At 41.6% G+C, this 18043-nt stretch overlaps 1 protein-coding gene across 8 annotated transcripts in view; it reads right to left on the bottom strand.

The window, feature by feature from the left end:
• The window catches only part of PCSK5 (proprotein convertase subtilisin/kexin type 5), a 465096-nt gene that overhangs the window by 324938 nt on the left and 122115 nt on the right, over window positions 1–18043 (bottom strand). For all 8 annotated transcript variants that reach the window (XR_012374027.1, XR_012374026.1, XM_073878061.1 and 5 more), the window contains exons 4-5: window positions 15796–15939; window positions 11973–12049 (exon numbers count right to left, since the gene is read on the bottom strand). Coding sequence is in view for 6 of the 8 variants with exons in the window: in XM_073878061.1 (XP_073734162.1) it covers window positions 11973–12049; window positions 15796–15939 (221 nt within the window). In the remaining 2 variants the exon portion in view is untranslated. The remainder of the gene's footprint in view (window positions 1–11972; window positions 12050–15795; window positions 15940–18043) is intronic.

Genomic DNA, 18043 nt, shown 5'->3' on the forward strand with positions numbered 1-18043 from the left:
ATTACTCCCCACAGGGGGCCAAGCAATTTGATATAAATTCAACCTATAAAAGAGTTAAGCCACAAAAGATTGCTAGGGCATCTCGGTAGTGGGAAATACTTCAGTCACAACAAGGGCCTCTACTGCCCCAAGTATGAGTGATCAGGCGAATGCATGGTTGTTAGTTGAGCTGCTCCTGAGATTGCCCCTCACTTGAGGATCCCATTGGTCTCCATTTGAATTCAATTTCAACAAAGTCAGGGCCTCTAATTCTTTGATCTTCTCAACACAAATCCCAGCTCCTTCTCACATGCTCCAAGGCCCCATCCCCCATACTCCCTACATTAGGCGTGAGATGGATGGACAAGAAAAAGAGAAACACGATCAAGTGTTTTTGCTGCATATATTGCCACTCCTTTGAAAAGCATTAAAGGGACTTGTTCTATTACGAAGAAAAATAAATAATTTTTACGAAAGAGCTTGATGTTCAATAAAATGAACAACAAGGGTTGCAAGTAAGAGTGCTGAACTTAAGTTCTAGTCAAATCACCTCTAGTGCAAACTGTGTAGATTGGTGCCAAGACTGGGGCCATTGCTAGAGGCAGATGTGTGCCTACTCTGCATGGCAACAGCATCATGCTGGTGCCTGTGGTAAGCCCAAGGTATCAGGATGGTAAAAAAAGAAAGACATCTGTAACAACCCCGATACAGGTGGGGCTGCAGGGTGGGGGGGGGGGGGAAAATGAGTCTCTATTTGGTAAGGGGGATGGGGGTGGGGGGTGACCCTGTGAGGATGAACCTCAGAAGGAGCAAAACCAACCAAGAGCAAAAAGGTCATACAAAATCTTTAGCAGTCAGCTAATCTCAGCCCAGGGTGTCACCGCAAGGTATTTTATCTGCAATTCATGCAAATTCAAATGCATTTACTAGCATATGTAAATTATATGCAGATGGTGTGGGGATATCTAAAAATAGGAAGAGGTAAACTCTCCTAACAAAGGTCAGTCTTTTTTAAAATTCATGAGATGGCAGCTTGTGATAAGAACATGCTGCAGAGAAAGTGGGGATTCAGGGGGAATTTGCTGGAAAATCTCCAGTAGTCAACTGTTCTTCTCAATTTCTTCAAGCTATTTTAGGTGCAAAATGATTCACCACAACTCCCCAAAGCAGGACACATCCTCGAGACCCCACACCCTTCTTAGGGTAGGAAAAGGCTTCTGATGTCCTTGGGCTCAGTCTTTCCCTCCTACAGAGAATCTTGCACAGCCCACATTTCCAGAGCACTCTCTGGGACCATCATTTAAATACAAAAATATCCGGAAAATGTCTGTTGGTTATGTGATTCCAAGCTCAAAGAGTCCATATCTCCACATAGAGAGATGTGAAAATTAACTCCTGCCCTCTGTGAATTAGACTAAGATTTCACCTTATTTTTTATTACCACCTTAATAACGTCCATTCCTTTGACAATTTTATATAATTTCCCAAAACACTTATTTACACTATAACCACTTGGTTCTCATTCAATTTTCTTTTACAGTTATTAATACACACTAGAATTGTTTGGGAACTAGAAGTGTTTGAGAACTAGAATTGTTGAGAACTAGAATTGTTTGAGAGCCTAGCTGTGTCTTCCCCATGCCAACCACTGATCAGAACACCTGAAACCTGCCTTTTTTTCTTCTTCTTTTTTTTCTTCTTTTAATGATAAAGCTTTCCCAGTCATACGTCTACCCTTGGGTCTCTTATTTAAAGTGATGGTAGCTGAGTCCCTTCCTATAGCAAACTCTGAATAAATAGCCCCTAGATTCATTTATTTCCATAGAACAAATACCATTGTGAAGTCAGACCTAAACAATCATTTTCTGTAATAAAAGATCTCTGTTACTTGTTCAAAGTCACATGTACACAAGGTGTTGGCGACCTTTGTGGCCCAATTCCCTCTCTGTGGAGAAACAGCTCAGACTACCAGCACTTGGTAGAACCAAGCTACTGAATATTTACTGAACACAGTAGTGCAGCATTCCGGTGATTAGTTTTCCCAAGGTAGTAAAGTTACTGAAGCATGGGCTCAACCCAGTAATTAATTTCTCATCTACTTGACCACAGATTAATCTAGCTACGCAGGTAAATAGAGGCTGCAGGAATAAATGAGCTCAAATTCTGTCACCCGGTGACATTAAGCATTTTACTCCATCTCTCTCGACTTTTGCTCTGAATGTGGGTTGCTGTGAGCAGTAACTGAGAAAGCATCCAGATGTGTTAATTTTATTAGCATTGCTTACACCACATTCAAATATAGTCAAGTAGCAACCCCACTGACTTACAGGTTTTTTTGGTTAAGTCAGCCAGGGACATTGAGATACTGATGTGACAAGGGAGGCTCTGATGAGATGCTTCTCCAAGTCCACAGACAACAGTGAACAACAAGGCTGGAACTGGTACACAGGTCTCATCTAAAAGCAGGACCTTTTTTTTCTTTTTTCTCTTACTCTATCACCTTGCCTTCTTTGGTGACCTATTTTATGAGAACTAATCAAATATATTCTGACCTAAAGCACCTATTTTCTGCCTTTCCACCTTTTATTGAGGATTGTAATTGAAATGCACACCTACTGCTGATATTAAACACACATACTTAAGTCCATTGGAACAACAGGCTTCTACTGTAATTAACCGAATTGCTCAAACATAAAAATTATGACGTCCTTTTCAGCTAGTAATAAAAAAGAAATTCTAACTTTAGTCCCTTAACTTAGAAAGTGTTTGATCTGAATAGGAAGACAACCAATATCTAAATAATATCTTGTTAATATTAAAATGAACAATTAGCCAGTCTGTAGTTTGATTTTATTTTCAGCCTATTCTTCTAGTATCTATACAGGGAGTGAGATAAGCAAAACATGGCTCTTTTTCTCCCGAGTTTGCCTTCCTTTTCAGCATCTAACATGAGTGTCCATTGGCGGAATGCACTTGAAAGGTCTCGGATGTCTTCTCTATAGCTCTGAATAATACACATAATGCACTGCTCACATTGACCTCTCAAGGTCTTCATGCTCTAAATTTTATGTATTTCAGGGCATAAAGAAACAAGAGAAGATAGAAAGATCCAAGGCAGAGGTTAGAGAAAAGAGAAAGATAAATAAATATACCTGTCTGGAAACTCTGCTCAAATGCTTAATCCATTATTTAAAAAGGATACTTATCTTTCCCTTACTGCCATTTCCATCTGCTGTAGAGGCCTCAGGAATTTGTGAGTTTGTTTTTTAAATAAGAAATTTAAATTGAAGCACTTGTCAATTATTCATGTCAATAGTGCACTCGGTTTGCATAAATTATACCCAAACCTCATTTTAACCTATAGCATCAATCAGCCCTTTATTGAAACTGTTACTGAGAACCCCAAGAGACCATGTCCCCAAATCCTGGAAGAGAACACACCAAAATCAACAAAGAACAAAGGGGTCTGAAGATTGCATTATCATGATTCTAATCCCTAGAATAATTAATGCATTGTTTTACAAAAATTAATACTTATACTTCAAGTGACAGGTGTATAGGAATTCTGTATTAGGTAACTATTTTTTGTATTTGTCAGGTCTCATTAAAAAATACAAAGCCACTAACACAACTCCTATGAATCCAATTATTTTCTTTCTTGGAAGAGTCTGGACATTTTTTCTTTTAGTCTACCAAAGATACCAGGCTAAAAAACTAACATACCTATGTCAATCAGGGCCGATCGGGAAACACTGGACTTTTTTGTACTGGGTAACATGAAAAAAATTTACTCAAGGGACTTAACATAAAGATGCAGACAGGATTTGGGGAAACCAATAGGGAACAGTGTGTGTTCTAAATGAGAAACACTGGAAAACCCCTAGATCTAAGGAACCATGGGGAATGAGTGGTTATTGATGCCCATAAAGGATAGCCCTCAAGAAGTCAGCCTTAGGGCCACCTGACAGTAATTATGATCTTCAGGTACCCAGCTAGTCCCCAGTGGTCCAATAAGGAGGGGGCAGAGAATAAACACTCGTTCTTCACTCCTCGGTGTCCCAGTGATCTCGTGCTGGAGACTTCCATTGGCCAAACCCAGTGGCAAGCCAGAGGACAAGGGAGTCTATTGATACAGTCCTTAGAGGTCAGGTTTCTGGGCTACATAGCAGGGAGGAAGGTCAAAAAAAAAAAAAAAAAGATACTCAGCACAAAAATCCAGTATATATATATATATATATATAGTACCTTTTGAATAGTTACTATTTTAGGATACATTTCACAAATTCATCTACATGAGCAATCAAGGTTGATAGTCTTCTAATTACTGTAAGACCAAGCAGACATTTTAAACCCCAAACTAAACTGGAAATCTTCTCAGTATCTCTTCTTGCCTCTTGCCTCTCTATTCTCTACCTCGGTAAATGCGACCCTGTGTAGAACAGGAAAGGTTTTATAAAAGCCGGAAATTCACAGGTGCTTTGACAACTCACCGGAGGGTATCCAGCTCAGATGATGGAGGTGAGAGAAGGCATCACAGGGGAAGTGACAGGAGTTGAAGGGGGAGGAGGGACCACACAGGTGCAGATGGGGGGGAAGGTTGTAGAGTTGCAGCACATTAAGGGAACTTCACAGGTCCCTCAGGGCTGATAAATAAAGGGGGAGAATAGGGGACATGCGGGGCAGAGCAGGCTTAATAATGAGGGAGGAGTGGGGGACAGAGCGTCTTGTACTTTCAACAAAATGTCAAGACATTAAAGCGTTTTTTAATTTATATATTTTTTATTTTTTAATTTATATATTTATATATATATTTTTAATTTTTATTTATATATCACTCGGGCGGCGGGATAGGGTGAGCCTGGAGACAGGGAAGCCATGTAGGAGATTTTACAAGGATGCCGGTGGGAGAAGGGACAAAGCAACAGACAGCTGGAGTGGAGGGATGGATGGGGGTGTGTGCGTCCCGGGTGAGCTGCTGAAGAGGAGGACTAACATGCTGAGGAAGGCAGGGCTTGTGACCAAGGGCTGGTGAGGGAAGGGGGAGGGCTGGCTGGCTTCTGGACTAAGAGAGGCCTTTTCCTGTTGTATTCCAACTTTGTGTGAGGCCCCAGACCCCAGCTACCTTCCAGAATCTACAAGATGGGTCAAAATGTTACTTATCTCACAGTATGGTATCGTGACCCCATATGACAGAAACAGATTTTCTAAAATATTTGTTGTATGTTCTTTCCCGGAGATAGAATGTATACCTGCATATGAAAAGGATCAGGTATGTTTCACGACTACCTTCTCTGGATACGTTAAGCCTCCAGCATGTACAATTGTAGTCATTGTCACGTGAATTCATTTGCTAACCACTGATTAAGTAACTACTAGCTAGTCTATCATAATGCTATTTTGCAAAAGGACTAGAGGAAAAATGTTGGAAATACTTGGAAAAATAAATCGGCCACTGATACTGGCCCTTCTTGTCTTTAGCAGATTTTTTTCTGACCTATTTAGCTATAGGATAATTTTATCTGAAGTGTCTGGCTAAATCCTGGGTATAAAGAAATAAGGCTCCCATGGAAAGATGTTTATTCAGTGTTTATTCAGATTCTCTGCCTTTTTTTTTTTTCAATTCCATTAGTTGTTTTTTTGGTGTTGAGTTGTGTAAGTTCTTTATATTTTTTTGATATCTACCCTTTATTGGATACATCATTTGCAAATATCTTCTCTCATTAAATAGGTTGCCTTTTTGTTTTGTTGATGGTTTCCTTTGCTATGCAAAATTTTTTATTTTGGGATAGTCCCAATAGTTCAGTTTTGCTTTTGTTTCCCTTGCCTTGGGAGACATACCTAGAAAAATGTCATTATGGCCAATGTCAGAGAAATTACTGTTTATGTTTTTGTCTAGGAATTTTATGGTTTCAGGTCCCACGTGTGGGACTGTCTTTTTCCCACTGTATATTCTTGCCTCCTATGTCATAGGTTAGTTGACCATAAAAGCGTGAGTTTATTTCTGGGCTCTCTGTTCTGTTCCACTGATCTATGTGTCTCTTTTTGTGCCAGTACCATAGTGTTTTGATTACTATAGTTTTGTAGTATATCTTGAAATCTGGGCTTGTGATACCTCCATCTTTGTTCTTTTTCAAGATGGCTTTGGCTATTTGGGGTTTTGGTTTTTTTTTGTTGTTGTTGTTTGTTTTTTTGTAGTTCCATACAAATTTTAGGAATATTTGGTTTTAGTTCTGTGAAAAATGTTGGTATTTTGATAGGGATGGCATTAAATCTGTAGATTGCTTTGAGAAGACATACATATGGCCAAAGACACATGAAAACATGCTCACTATCACAAATCATTGGGGAAATACAAATTAAAGCCACAATGAAATATTACTTTATACCTGTCAGAAGGTATAACAAAAACACAAGAAATACCAAGTGTTGGCGAGGATGTGGAGAAACAGGAACCCTTGTGCACTGTTGGTGGGAATGCAAACTGGTGCAGCCACTGTGGAAAACAGTATGGAGGTTCCTCAAAAAATTAAAAATCAAATTACCGTATGATCCAGTAATTGCACTACTGGGTATTTACCCCAAGAAAATGAAAACACTAATTCAAAAAGATACATGCACCTCTATGTCTACTGAAGTATTATCCACAATAGCCAAGATACGGAAACAGCCCAAGTGTCCACTGATAGATGGATGACAAGATGTGATACACACACACACACACACACACACACACACACACAGGAATATTATCCAGCCATAAAAAAGAATGAAATCTTACTATTTGCAACAACTTAGATGGACCTGGATGGGATTACGCTGGGTGAAATAAGTCAGAGGAAGAAAAATACCATATGATTTCACTCATGTGGAATTCAAGAAACAAAAGAACAAAGAAAAAAAAGAAACAAACAAAAAGCCAGACTCTTAAATACAGAGAACAAACTGGTGGTTGCCAAAGGGGAGGTGGGTAAGGGGAGAGGTGAAATAAATAAATGGAATTAAGAGTACACTCCTATTGATGAGCACTGAAAAATGTATAGAATTGTTGAATCGTTATAGTGTACACTTGAAACTAATATAATACTATATGTTAATTATACTTGAGTAAAAAATTTAAATAAATAAGGTTTCTACCTGTTAAGGTTATGGATCTCAAGATAAGGTCATTGATCTAAAGTTTTTTTTTTCCCCTCTAGAATATAGAGAAAATATTTTAACTCCAGTTAGAAAACATTTGTTACAATCATTGGCTTTGTTTTGGAACACTATCTCCTGAAAACAGTCCTCATCTGCAGGGATGAGAAAGAGAAGGCCACGTGCACTTTGGTTTCTACAACATGGCGATATACATTCTTAAAACCAGAAATGATATGTGCAAGTAGACTAAAGAATCAGAAAAAAAATGTGCTTCCATCTACCCTGCTTAAATCTTCCTGAAAATAGAGAACAGAAAGAAAAATGAAAAAAATTAATTCCTTTTGAAAAATGAGTCTTTAACTAATGGATTGGTTCATTTTCAAAAGGAGTCAGATTCTGGGCCCACATATCACCCATTCAAGATACAATGTGTGCTCTCACCTCCCACTAAATATGTTGCTATGACTTTTAAATGGAGGGAACATTTAACAAGAAGCAACCTAGGGAAGGGAAGCTCTAACTCAGACATCAATAATTCATTTATCAGAAATAGGAGTAGTGGTATGAAATGCCAGGAGACTCTTTCATTTGTAGGGAGGCATTTTCTATTTTAAGCCTAGAACAATGCAGTCACCTTTATTCGACAAGCTAATCTGAATGGAGACAAAGCCGAACGGAAGGACAGCTTTTATGGTCTCCTCCACTGAGGCTATTTCTTTATGCACCTGTTATGTGGGGGACATGAAAAAGTGACAAAAAAGAAATTTTGGGGGCACCTGGGTGGCTCAGTCGTTAAGCGTCTGCCTTCAGCTCAGGTCATGATCTCAGGGTCCTAGGATCGAGCCCCGCATCGGGCTCCCTGCTCAGCGGGAAGCCTGCTTCTCCCTCTCCCACTCTCCCCTGCTTGTGTTCCCTCTCTCACTGTGTCTCTCTCAGATAAATAAATAAAATCTTTAAAAAAGGAATTTTTACAACTTTTGTACTTCTGCAGTGATTTTTGTCACCCCAAAGTTTTAGCACTAGAAATGTAATCATGTCAGTCTAAGAGAGATGATTGCATTGGAGTTTTGAGAGTGCTTTCTCTCCTAGTACTAAAACCCATCAGGCATTAAAGTTTCTCAAGTCATCTACCAATTAAATCCATTAGTTCGGAGCCCAAGTTATTTCATCCCGTACCCCCACCCCAAAGACTTAGGGCAGAGCCATTCACAAAGTAGGGTCTCGGTGAATACCTGTGGAATGAATGAACAGATGTAGCTAAGCAGGAAATAATTCCAGACACACTCTCAAGCCTACTGGTCAGATCATACAAAGAGGAGGTATTCGCAGAGCAGACACCTGAGCTGCTTCATTCTGACGAGGATTAGAAATTTCTCCCCTTCACTCTCTTGCGTCAAATTCAAAGACTCGTGGCTCTGCTCAAGGAGATGGGGAAACAGAACTGCAGAAAAGCAGATTTACTGACTCATTTACTGAATGAGTCACAGCTCTCATCACCTAAAGCAGCAGAAAAACCTACCGAAACCTCTAACCTTGGAAATAAACAAAGACCTCTAAGTCTTACATTACATTTGAAATGTTCATAGGCACATATATTTTGAGATGATTGTGATTTTTAGTTATTTATCAAGAACCAGAAAGAGGAATAGAACACATAATTATAATAACAGCTGTAATTACAATTATAAATTATCTAGCACCTAATATGTAGTCCGTCGTATGTTTGGTGTTTTAGGTATTTTACTGCTAACCTTGGGAAGCATTATTGTAGTAATTTTAGAGATTAAGACAACAACAAAGCTTTAGTCAAAGCTCAGAGTACTCAGGCCCGAAGATTATAAAGCTAATTAAGGAGAACCAAAACTAACCGTCAACTCTTCTGAACTACAAACCCACTGCTAATTTCCTGATGCCACGTGACTTCTATTCAAACAGAATTATCTCGCTTAAAGACAGATCCATCAATCACATCTATAATTACGGTCTAATGAGCAGAGAGGCTATCTTAACCCCAAATGCCTGAGTACATGGCTTGTCTGGCCAACAAAACATCAGGTGGCACTCCTGAGAGGAGGTAAAGGGTCATCTGTTGCCCCAGGTCACGCTCATAAAACAGAGGTAGGGGATGCTGGTGTTGTACCTCTGGAAATGCCATATTTCACTGTCAAGACTACAAAGCAAGCACGTATCTAGAACAATGCCTGTGTGCTCCAATAACCAAACCCACACTGCACTCAGTGAACCATGGACAGTACTTAGAAGGGGTTAAAACAGGACACACCAGAATATGCCACAGTGAGCAGGACTATGGCGACGCTTCTCAAGAAGAGGTCTCGGGGAGAGCCAGGTTTGAAAGGAATACTTGCAAAGGATACTTTTTTTTTTTTTTTTTTTTTTAAGGCAGCCTGTAAAAAGCCATCAAAGCCAACACTCAAAGAGCTTAAGAGCTTAAGCACAGCCTCTGTGGTTAGCGATGTTAGTCACACGTCTGACACGCCCTGGAAAACAGTCACCGTCACCACTGAGAGTTTCAGTGCAAAAACTCACCATATGTGAATTCAGACAGCACTGCCTACAGGTTATGATACGTTACTGGTTTCTACCTATAGCCCCTCTTGCCCCTCAATATCCTGCCCCCAAATACTTCGGGTGTTATGATGATCTAGTCTTTCCTGTAGCTTTCCTGTCCCTTTTTGCTCTCTACAGATGTTGATGGAATAAATCAAACTGATGCATATAGTATCGTACAGTTCTCCTATATGCTTGCCTCAAAAACACAAATTTCTTCCTATACCATTGATGTATTGGAGATCGCTGTAAGCATAATGTGAAATTTACATGTGTTGATGCACAGTTTTGTCCCAGAAACTCTAAGTGAATGTAGAAAATGCATCGCCATGGGAATACACAAAACCCACACAGCTACACACCCGAAAAGCACCACAGTCCACACCTGTCCACGTCTGCCGCTGCTACTCCCTGATTTCGAGTACCTCACCTTCCATCTTTAGTAACTGGCAAGTTGCCATGATTCCAAACGTCATCCTGGGCAGTGGGTGGGAGGCTAGGGGGGTGTCCTCCACTCTGCTTAATTTTCCCCTCGCCTCTCAACTGATTAATTTTCCTCCCTATTCTTTGTTCTTTTTTGAAATTTTCATCTCTTTTTTCCCCTCTTTTTTTCTCTTGCACACAGAGCGGCACGCATTCATATGTAAGAGCAGATGTAATGCGCACACACTTCCACAAGCAAACTTCGGGTGTTTCTCAAGATAAAGTGGCGCATTTATTATAATTTTACATATTTTGTAACCACTTAACATGGATACAACTGGGCTATTGTTTTTAAATAGGTCCCTACCATTTTTTGTGTGTGCATCACCGATGAAGTTTTTGAGTGCTGAGCTCAAATTTCACTGTCTTATTACTTGGCGGTTTTAGATTTTGCAGAGCGCAAGTGTTTTTAGGAAGGCTATGTGGCACTATAGCAGAATGAACTGTATATCGAAATTTATCAGTGGTGACTTTCTGGTACTGAAGCTTCAGGATTCTTCATCAGTGTTTCAGGCATTAGCTTGCATTGTCTCAAATTATGACCCTTGGTGTGAAATTTACTATAACTATTAAGCAGTGTAATCTGGACAGCAATGGCCAGGACTGAAAGAAAATTATCCAGTTTAATTTAGGTCCCTTTCTTTTTTTGTTTAGAAGCCTCTGAAAAATTCTATCAAAATCAATTTATGCATTAATGCTTTCACCATTGAATCTGATCTGTAACATTTACCGACTTATTAGCAAACAGCATGCTTTCCACAGTAACTTTTTTGAGGCTTCTTTGTAGATGGTGAAAAGAGGAAAAAAAAAAAAGAAGGAAAAAACCCATGTGCAGTCACAATTATCTAGGTCAGATGGTTTTATCTAAACTTATTGACTTAATCAAATCATACTTGCTAAGAAATTTTTTCCTAAAGAAAAACACGGGCTGGAAATAGCACGTAATAAATGGGCAAAACACCTCTTTTTGCTACTTCTGAGATTCCAGACTAAAACATGTAAGTAAAAATCGAAATGGTAGCATTTAAATCACAGCATTATACTGGAGGAGTTTTGGAGTAAAAGGAAAAAAGCTAATGTGATCTAGAGATTAGAAATATCTACTAATCCTTTAAAGAATCTGGGTCATCTTAAGCAAGAAAAAGCACTCCCATTTATTTTATGAAGAATGTTAAGATATTCCATGGTATCAAATGGATGTGCATTTTCATCTGCTCTCACAAGAACTACCGGACTAACTGGAGGGTGGAAGAGTGGTTTAAATGAGTTTCTATGGCTCTTGAATGTGAAGATAAGAAAGGTAATAGGTTCTGTACATGGCAAACCTTACAGGTATTTCACGTGTATTAGTAGAAAATACAATCACTGCAGAACAGAAGAACAAAGCAGCTAGTAAGAAAGCCCCTGGCAGAGACTTCAAGCACAGGAGTCAATGAAATTTGTTGAATTTAACAGAATAAAGTAACTCTTTTGGCGTACACATTGTTTTGCCTTTCCTTTTAGCACCCCATCCCCAAAAATGGGTCACTGGCCAATTAGCTCATGAGGGGCAATATTCCCCAGCTGTGCCCTCAAGATATGGAAATGCTGAGTCATTCCCCAGGGTTCTCTCTGCGACCATTCTTACCATGGAGACCACCCTTTTTATTACCCAGAAGCTTCAGTGAAAAGACACCTGTTCCCCCTGGAGCAAATTTATGGATCATTTGTTACCAAGGCTTTCTAAGAAAATACTTCCCTCAGCAAGAGGAGAAAACAAAAATCCTTGGCAGCCACAGGCCAGCCCCCCCTCAGCCGGGCCTTACTTGTTCTCGTTGCTTGCATCGTAACGAGGCATTGGGTCCAGGTCATTCCCATTCACGTCACAACTCGCCAGAGCATCCTACGGCCACAGAGGAGTGAGCAAGAGGAGACAGACGTTTAGTAATTAGCCATTAACATGGAGCCACATGCATTCTTAAACACATTTCCTCAAGAGAGTAATTAGATTAAATAATACATTCATGGTTCGGTGGCGTCAGGATGCCTTGTTCAGTAATAATCACTGTTGTATTTTCCTCCTTAAGGTGAAAAAATACTCTCCACAGACCAAGGAAGAACCCAGACCATTCTTGCCAACATATTTTCCTTCATCTCTGGAACTGACCTCTCATTCAATGCCTCTGAAGAGGTCCCCAGTGACCACCTTTTCAGTGAAGTATTCTTGGACTCTCTAGAAGCAAAGTGATTTATTTTCCAGGGATTCTCTCTCTATTCCTTACTTCATTTCTGGAGTGTGTAAATTCCTTATAATCCAAAGATTTTTGAGGATAATTCACAAATAACTGGCAAGCCGATTAAAAATCAGTATTAGAAATTTATTATATTAGGTATCGTGGTATCTCTATCAGGCAATAGCTGTCTGGTTTCAGATGTTGTATCTACTATAAAAGAGTCTGTAATTCAGACTTTTTACTAATACCCAATGATCCTCTGTCCCAACCAAAATAATGAACAAAGTTTTATTCTAGGCCAAGGCTTCAAAATGAGGCAAAAGCATCTCTGAAGCCAAAGCTGGATCTGTCTGTCTGCTTTTTGTGAAACACCTCCAAATTTCTACATTTCTTTCTTTTGATGTTCTAAATTTCCAAAAAGAAATTACTGGCTTATACCTTCACTCCAGTTTATGTCACAGTAGGTAGAACTAATTTAGACTGTTTTATGTTTCGGTTTTAGTGAAAGCCAACGTGTTTTCTAGCTTTATCAAAGACTCTTGTTTCTGAAAATAATGTGTAGTACATAGAGTCTGATGTCTGGAGAAATTATGCAAAATACACAGGACATATAAAGGTGGTAGGTAAGTCCCTGCTTCTCATATAAAGGCCCCCCATAGCCCCCCATACTGGTCACTAGAGTGTGAATGGTGTGTATCTAGTATAACTGACGAATTTTACTTATAAGGAAACAGAGGCCCAAGACAGGATAAGAACCTTGGTCAAAGGCATGAAGCAAACCAGCCTGTGGAACCAAGATTGGAACCCAGGCCATGTGCCCCGTGACCCCATCCAATGTGCTCTTCCCTACACTTCACCAGCTCCAACATCAGGACAACTGAGAAGCATCGCTACTGCTCATCACACAGATATGTTCTAGAGAATTCTCCTTCAAGGGGGAAAAAATGAAAGAGGCAAAGAATGCAATCATAATTAGGTTAAAGCCGTCTGTGTTTCATCAAATATATTCCTAGCTGGTGGGGGGCAGGAACACCCCATAAATACCACACTGTGGTATTTGACCAGAAAGACTTCTCTGCTAGGAGGCAGGTCCCCACACTTCTGTTCTTTATACGACCTGGGCTCAATCAGTATAGCCTTCAGGCTCCAGCTTCTCCCCTCTTGAAGGAGGAGACCAATAGAAAATTCTTCTTAGCTCTCAAATTCTATGCTGTGAATGCCTGAGTGTGCTTGGAGGCAGGGTGAGAGCGGCCGCTCAAACGTTTTGTTCAAATGAGAACGAAATGAATGTGCAGTTCTTTCTCTCTCTCTCTCTCTTTAACCTTCGGGAAAAGTCATCTAATTTGGTGGAAATTGTTTCAATATGTCATTGTAAAAAATTAATTTGTGAAGTTTCTTGGCTGAATGTTTGACACAAAATGGGTGACGGGGGGAAGACTGTAAGGAAAGCTTCAAGTGTGAGGTGACACTGGGGGTTTGTGTGGGTCAGAAATATGGGTCACTGTGAGCCAGTGGGAGTTTCTGGGGCACCAAGGAAGGGGCTTGGAGGTATTTTATTTGTAAAGATAAAACGGAGTCTCTTCAGGAAAATTGAGATTCAGTATCATGAATTAAGCGAGACTGAGCAAATAAGAAAGGAACATTGGAGAGAATATGGTGATCACTCTCTAAAAATGGTTTCATGAGAAGCTGGAGCAGTAGGGAAGGGGGGGCAGAGGAGACATGGAGGGGATACCCGTGGTGCCCAGAAACCAAGCCTTCCCATGATGAGGTAGACGAAGAGAGAGAGAGAGAGAGAGAGAGAGAGAGAGAGAGAGAGAGAGATCAGATTTCAAGAAGGCATCATATCCCTGGTCTCTGAAACTTGGCCTTAAGGAAAAGGTCAGGTCCACTCTGAGTGAGCCCAGAACAATGTCCCCCAGGGCCGCTCTGTGTCCACTGAGGCAGCAAGCATGCTGGGATGGCGAGTCCTTTGTGCTGATGGACAGAGGGACCCGCAGGGCAGGGCCTGCCGCATCATCCTCTGGCAGCTCAGGGCACAGGGTGGTGGGCTGGGCTTGCTGAAGTGCCTCCTTTAATGACCATGAACTGGAATATAGAAGACAAAAATCTGCGGAGACGGGGTCTTCCCAGTTATACAGCTCAGGATTCTCTGTGGGTCCCCTCTGTAAACACGGGGCAAAGCTTCCCGCCCCGGCCCATGACTTTCCTCCTTTGGGGTCAGTAAGAGTCCTGTAAGGGAAGTAAAGCAGACTTCACCATGATTTAGAGCTGTTTGTATTTTCAGGGGTGGGAGAGGAAACTGTAAGCGGCTAGAGAATCACTGATTTTAAGAGAAATTTTTTCAATACCAACATGAAATATAATTTAGGGACCCTCAACACGGCCAAAATTTTGGAATTAAAAGGAATCGGGAAGGAAGAGAGGAGGGTGCGGGGGAAAAGTGACTGTCGTTTAAGCGTCCTGTGGTGATATCAGTGTTCCTGGGTGGAAACAGTCATCACCAGAAAAGAGGTCTGAGGGGAAGTCAGAAGACATGGGTGTGAGTGGGATCCACGGGATTTTCTGCTGAGCCCTTATGGGAATCAGAGTTGTATTTACAGATAATAGGGGATCGTTGCAGGCTCTTTATAAGAGAAGAAATATTTTAGAGAGAACACTAAGGTGTCAGGAAACACAAATTTGGAGCCGACAGAGAATGGCATATTGAGAGATAATATGGCCCTCTCAGGTGACCTGAGAAAGGAGAAGCCAATGGAAGGAATGAGCTTGGAGGGTAGAGTTTAGAGAGATCACTGACACATTTCTAGGCAGTAGATATCACAGTGGTAGATGGAACCCAGAGGCCCAAGGGGCAGAAACTGACCCCAATGTTCCGTGGACTCTGTGGTCTTGGGCTCATCCTACATCCGACATCCTCCTGGAGTCCTGGAATCACAGTTCCTTCTTAAGAGAGGGAACTGACTGCTTCCTAGGACTAGTAGGAGGCTGATCACTATTGTCCTTTGAAAAAGGGAGTAAAAAAAAAAGAGAAAGAGACCAGTAGAAAAACTTGAGCAAAGTTCTAAGTACGCTTTTCTCCACAAAAGAAACAGAGTGTGTGGCGTGGCTTTGTGGATGAGTCGTTGAGAAGAGTGGTCATTATCAGGAGCAGATGGTGGTGGGGGTGGGGTTTCTGCTGCCTTATCACTTACTTTTTGTCATCAGAACATCAGAGGCACTTGAAAGTTGAAAGCAGTAGCTCACCTCCCTGTACTCAAGAGGGCGCAACTTTTTGTAAAATGGAAGCGAATACGCAGAGCTTACTGTATTTGCTAGCTGCCCTTTTTAGTAGTATCCCCACTTCTTGACAGTCCTCACACGCGTCCCGTTATTTCCCAGGAGGGAGGGGGTTCCGACCACAGCACACACTCACGTAGTTCTGCATCAGATCCGGGTGGGTTCTCTCAATGCCATCATCCAGGATGGTCACCACGATGTTTTTTCCCGTGTAGCCTCTCTTCCAGGCTCCTTCGATGTTCATGTCTGATTGGCAGGGATGTGTGTTGTCACTGCAGTGCTAAGGAAGGAGGAGGGAGAATTAGACAGTGCAGATGACTAATAATCAGAAGATGGGAAAATCACCTCCTTGTGTGGATAATGATTACGCTAACGGACATGTGGTGGTGGCCTGCAGAGCAGAAGCCCGGGTCTCTAGCACAATAACAAGAGAAGGCAGGAAGGGTAGATGTGCGGAAGGCGAGCGAACAGAAATCTTCTGCCTGCTCTGCCCTGTGGTAACGCCACAGATCCTTTGAAAAAAATAGAGTCAAATAAATTCCATCCCAGCAGCACAATAAGGGATGTATCATTTTATTGTTAGCACGTACTGATGACACAGAAGAAAGCATTGTAACATTTCATTTATAAACCCAAACTAGGCAGCTGAAGAACACACACTGGATAATCTCTTAACCAGGCCCCTGGAAGCCAAGCTAGCCAAAACTGAGAACTCAGGCAGCTTTCGGACAGTGTCAGCCAGAGGGGTGCTCCCGTCAGAAACCCACGGAGGAGGAAAAAGTAACAGTTTCATCAAATTTCTTTTGCTGAATTAACCACGGCTATCGTATCATGATAGGTAGGGGGCAGGCATACTCAGCCAGTGGTACTTGGAGAAGGGAACGAGGAAGCGACAGGAAATGTGTGTGAAAGGATTCAGAGGGCAGGCTGGAGAAACATCAGATCTTAGCTTGTTAGGCTCATAGTCATTTCATTCCACAATGGCTACAACATAGAAACACAGCAAGAAAAGACCCATCAGCTCTTCCTGACATACTAGCATCCATCCAACCCACACAATGGCCCCCTCCAAGTCCATCTCTTTGAAACATCCCTCTGAGCAGTGTTGTTTCCCAAGTTCTTAAGACTTCGTAGAGGAACAAAGGAAAAAAGACGTGCTATAACATAATGCCATCGTAGCATGGGCCACCCCAGATCGTACCATTCTCCATTTTCTTCCTGCATTTCTAACAGTTCAGCTCTTCAGGAGGGGGAGAGAATGCGAGCTTTGTAGGCCCTGAGCGCAATGGAGACCCCACTGCCACCAACTCATCTAACATATACTTTACTGAGCACCTACTACACGCGGGGGTATGACGGTAAGCAGGCAGATAAGGTTCCCGTCCTCATGACCACTCCGAAGGGAAGACACAGATAATAAACCAACAATACCATGCAGAGCCCTCCTTGGGTTTTTAAGGAATGAAAGAGGGTGATAGGATGGTGAATGCCAAGGGACCAGAGCACACCACTCTAGGTGGGGTACGAGGTGGAGCCTTTGGTCTCCGGAAGTGAAATCAGAGCTGATGCAGGACCGGTGAGAAAGAGCTGCTCTGCCCAAGAGCCTAAAGATAAGCGTCTTCTCGGTAGACGACACAGTAAATGCCAGGGTAATGTACGGTGGGCAACAGCTTAGCACACTGAAGACAGAGAAAGAAGGTGGTGTATGGCTGAAGCTCAGGGAATGAGGGAAAGAATGGCCTGGAAGACAGCCAGTTAGAAGGGGAAGAGCGGTCAGCCCATCCAGGGCTTTGTAGGCATGACTGGGCTTTTATTCTAACTACAACCTAAATGAATGGAAGCTCATCTCTTTCCAAACTTCATCCATCAAAATCCGATGCTAACAAGAGACAGATACCTCCAACAGCCCCGGACAGGAATTTGTAAATTTATTCTCCAAATGAGACTGCCTTCCATTGAATGTTATCAACACACCTGAGAGTTTCAAGGATTCATTCTAACAAAGGGTGTACCCATTTTTCACCACAGGTAATAGCAATTTCATAGAGGATGGGGGCTTATATATTTTCTGAACATCTGTATCTTTTTCTCACCTCCTTGACTTCTTTCTGGCATTTGAGGCCCTGCATACACACACACACACACACACACACACACACACACACACACACACTCTCTCTCTCTCTCTCTCTACTATGACACTGACCCAAATTCCGCTTTCTCCACCTCTCCTTAAGTTTTCCAGGCACAGCTCAGCCCCTACACCTCTCCTCACAAAGGCTTCTCATGGCCTTCAGCTGACTCATCGGTCTCTCCCCTATCCCTGAACTCAAGGATACACACACACACACACACACACACACACACACACACACACACACACA

This window comes from Callorhinus ursinus, unplaced genomic scaffold, assembly GCF_003265705.2.
Source record: "Callorhinus ursinus isolate GAN/ISIS: 27379988/994484 unplaced genomic scaffold, GSC_fseal_2.0 scaffold28, whole genome shotgun sequence".
Lineage (NCBI taxonomy): Eukaryota > Metazoa > Chordata > Mammalia > Carnivora > Otariidae > Callorhinus > Callorhinus ursinus.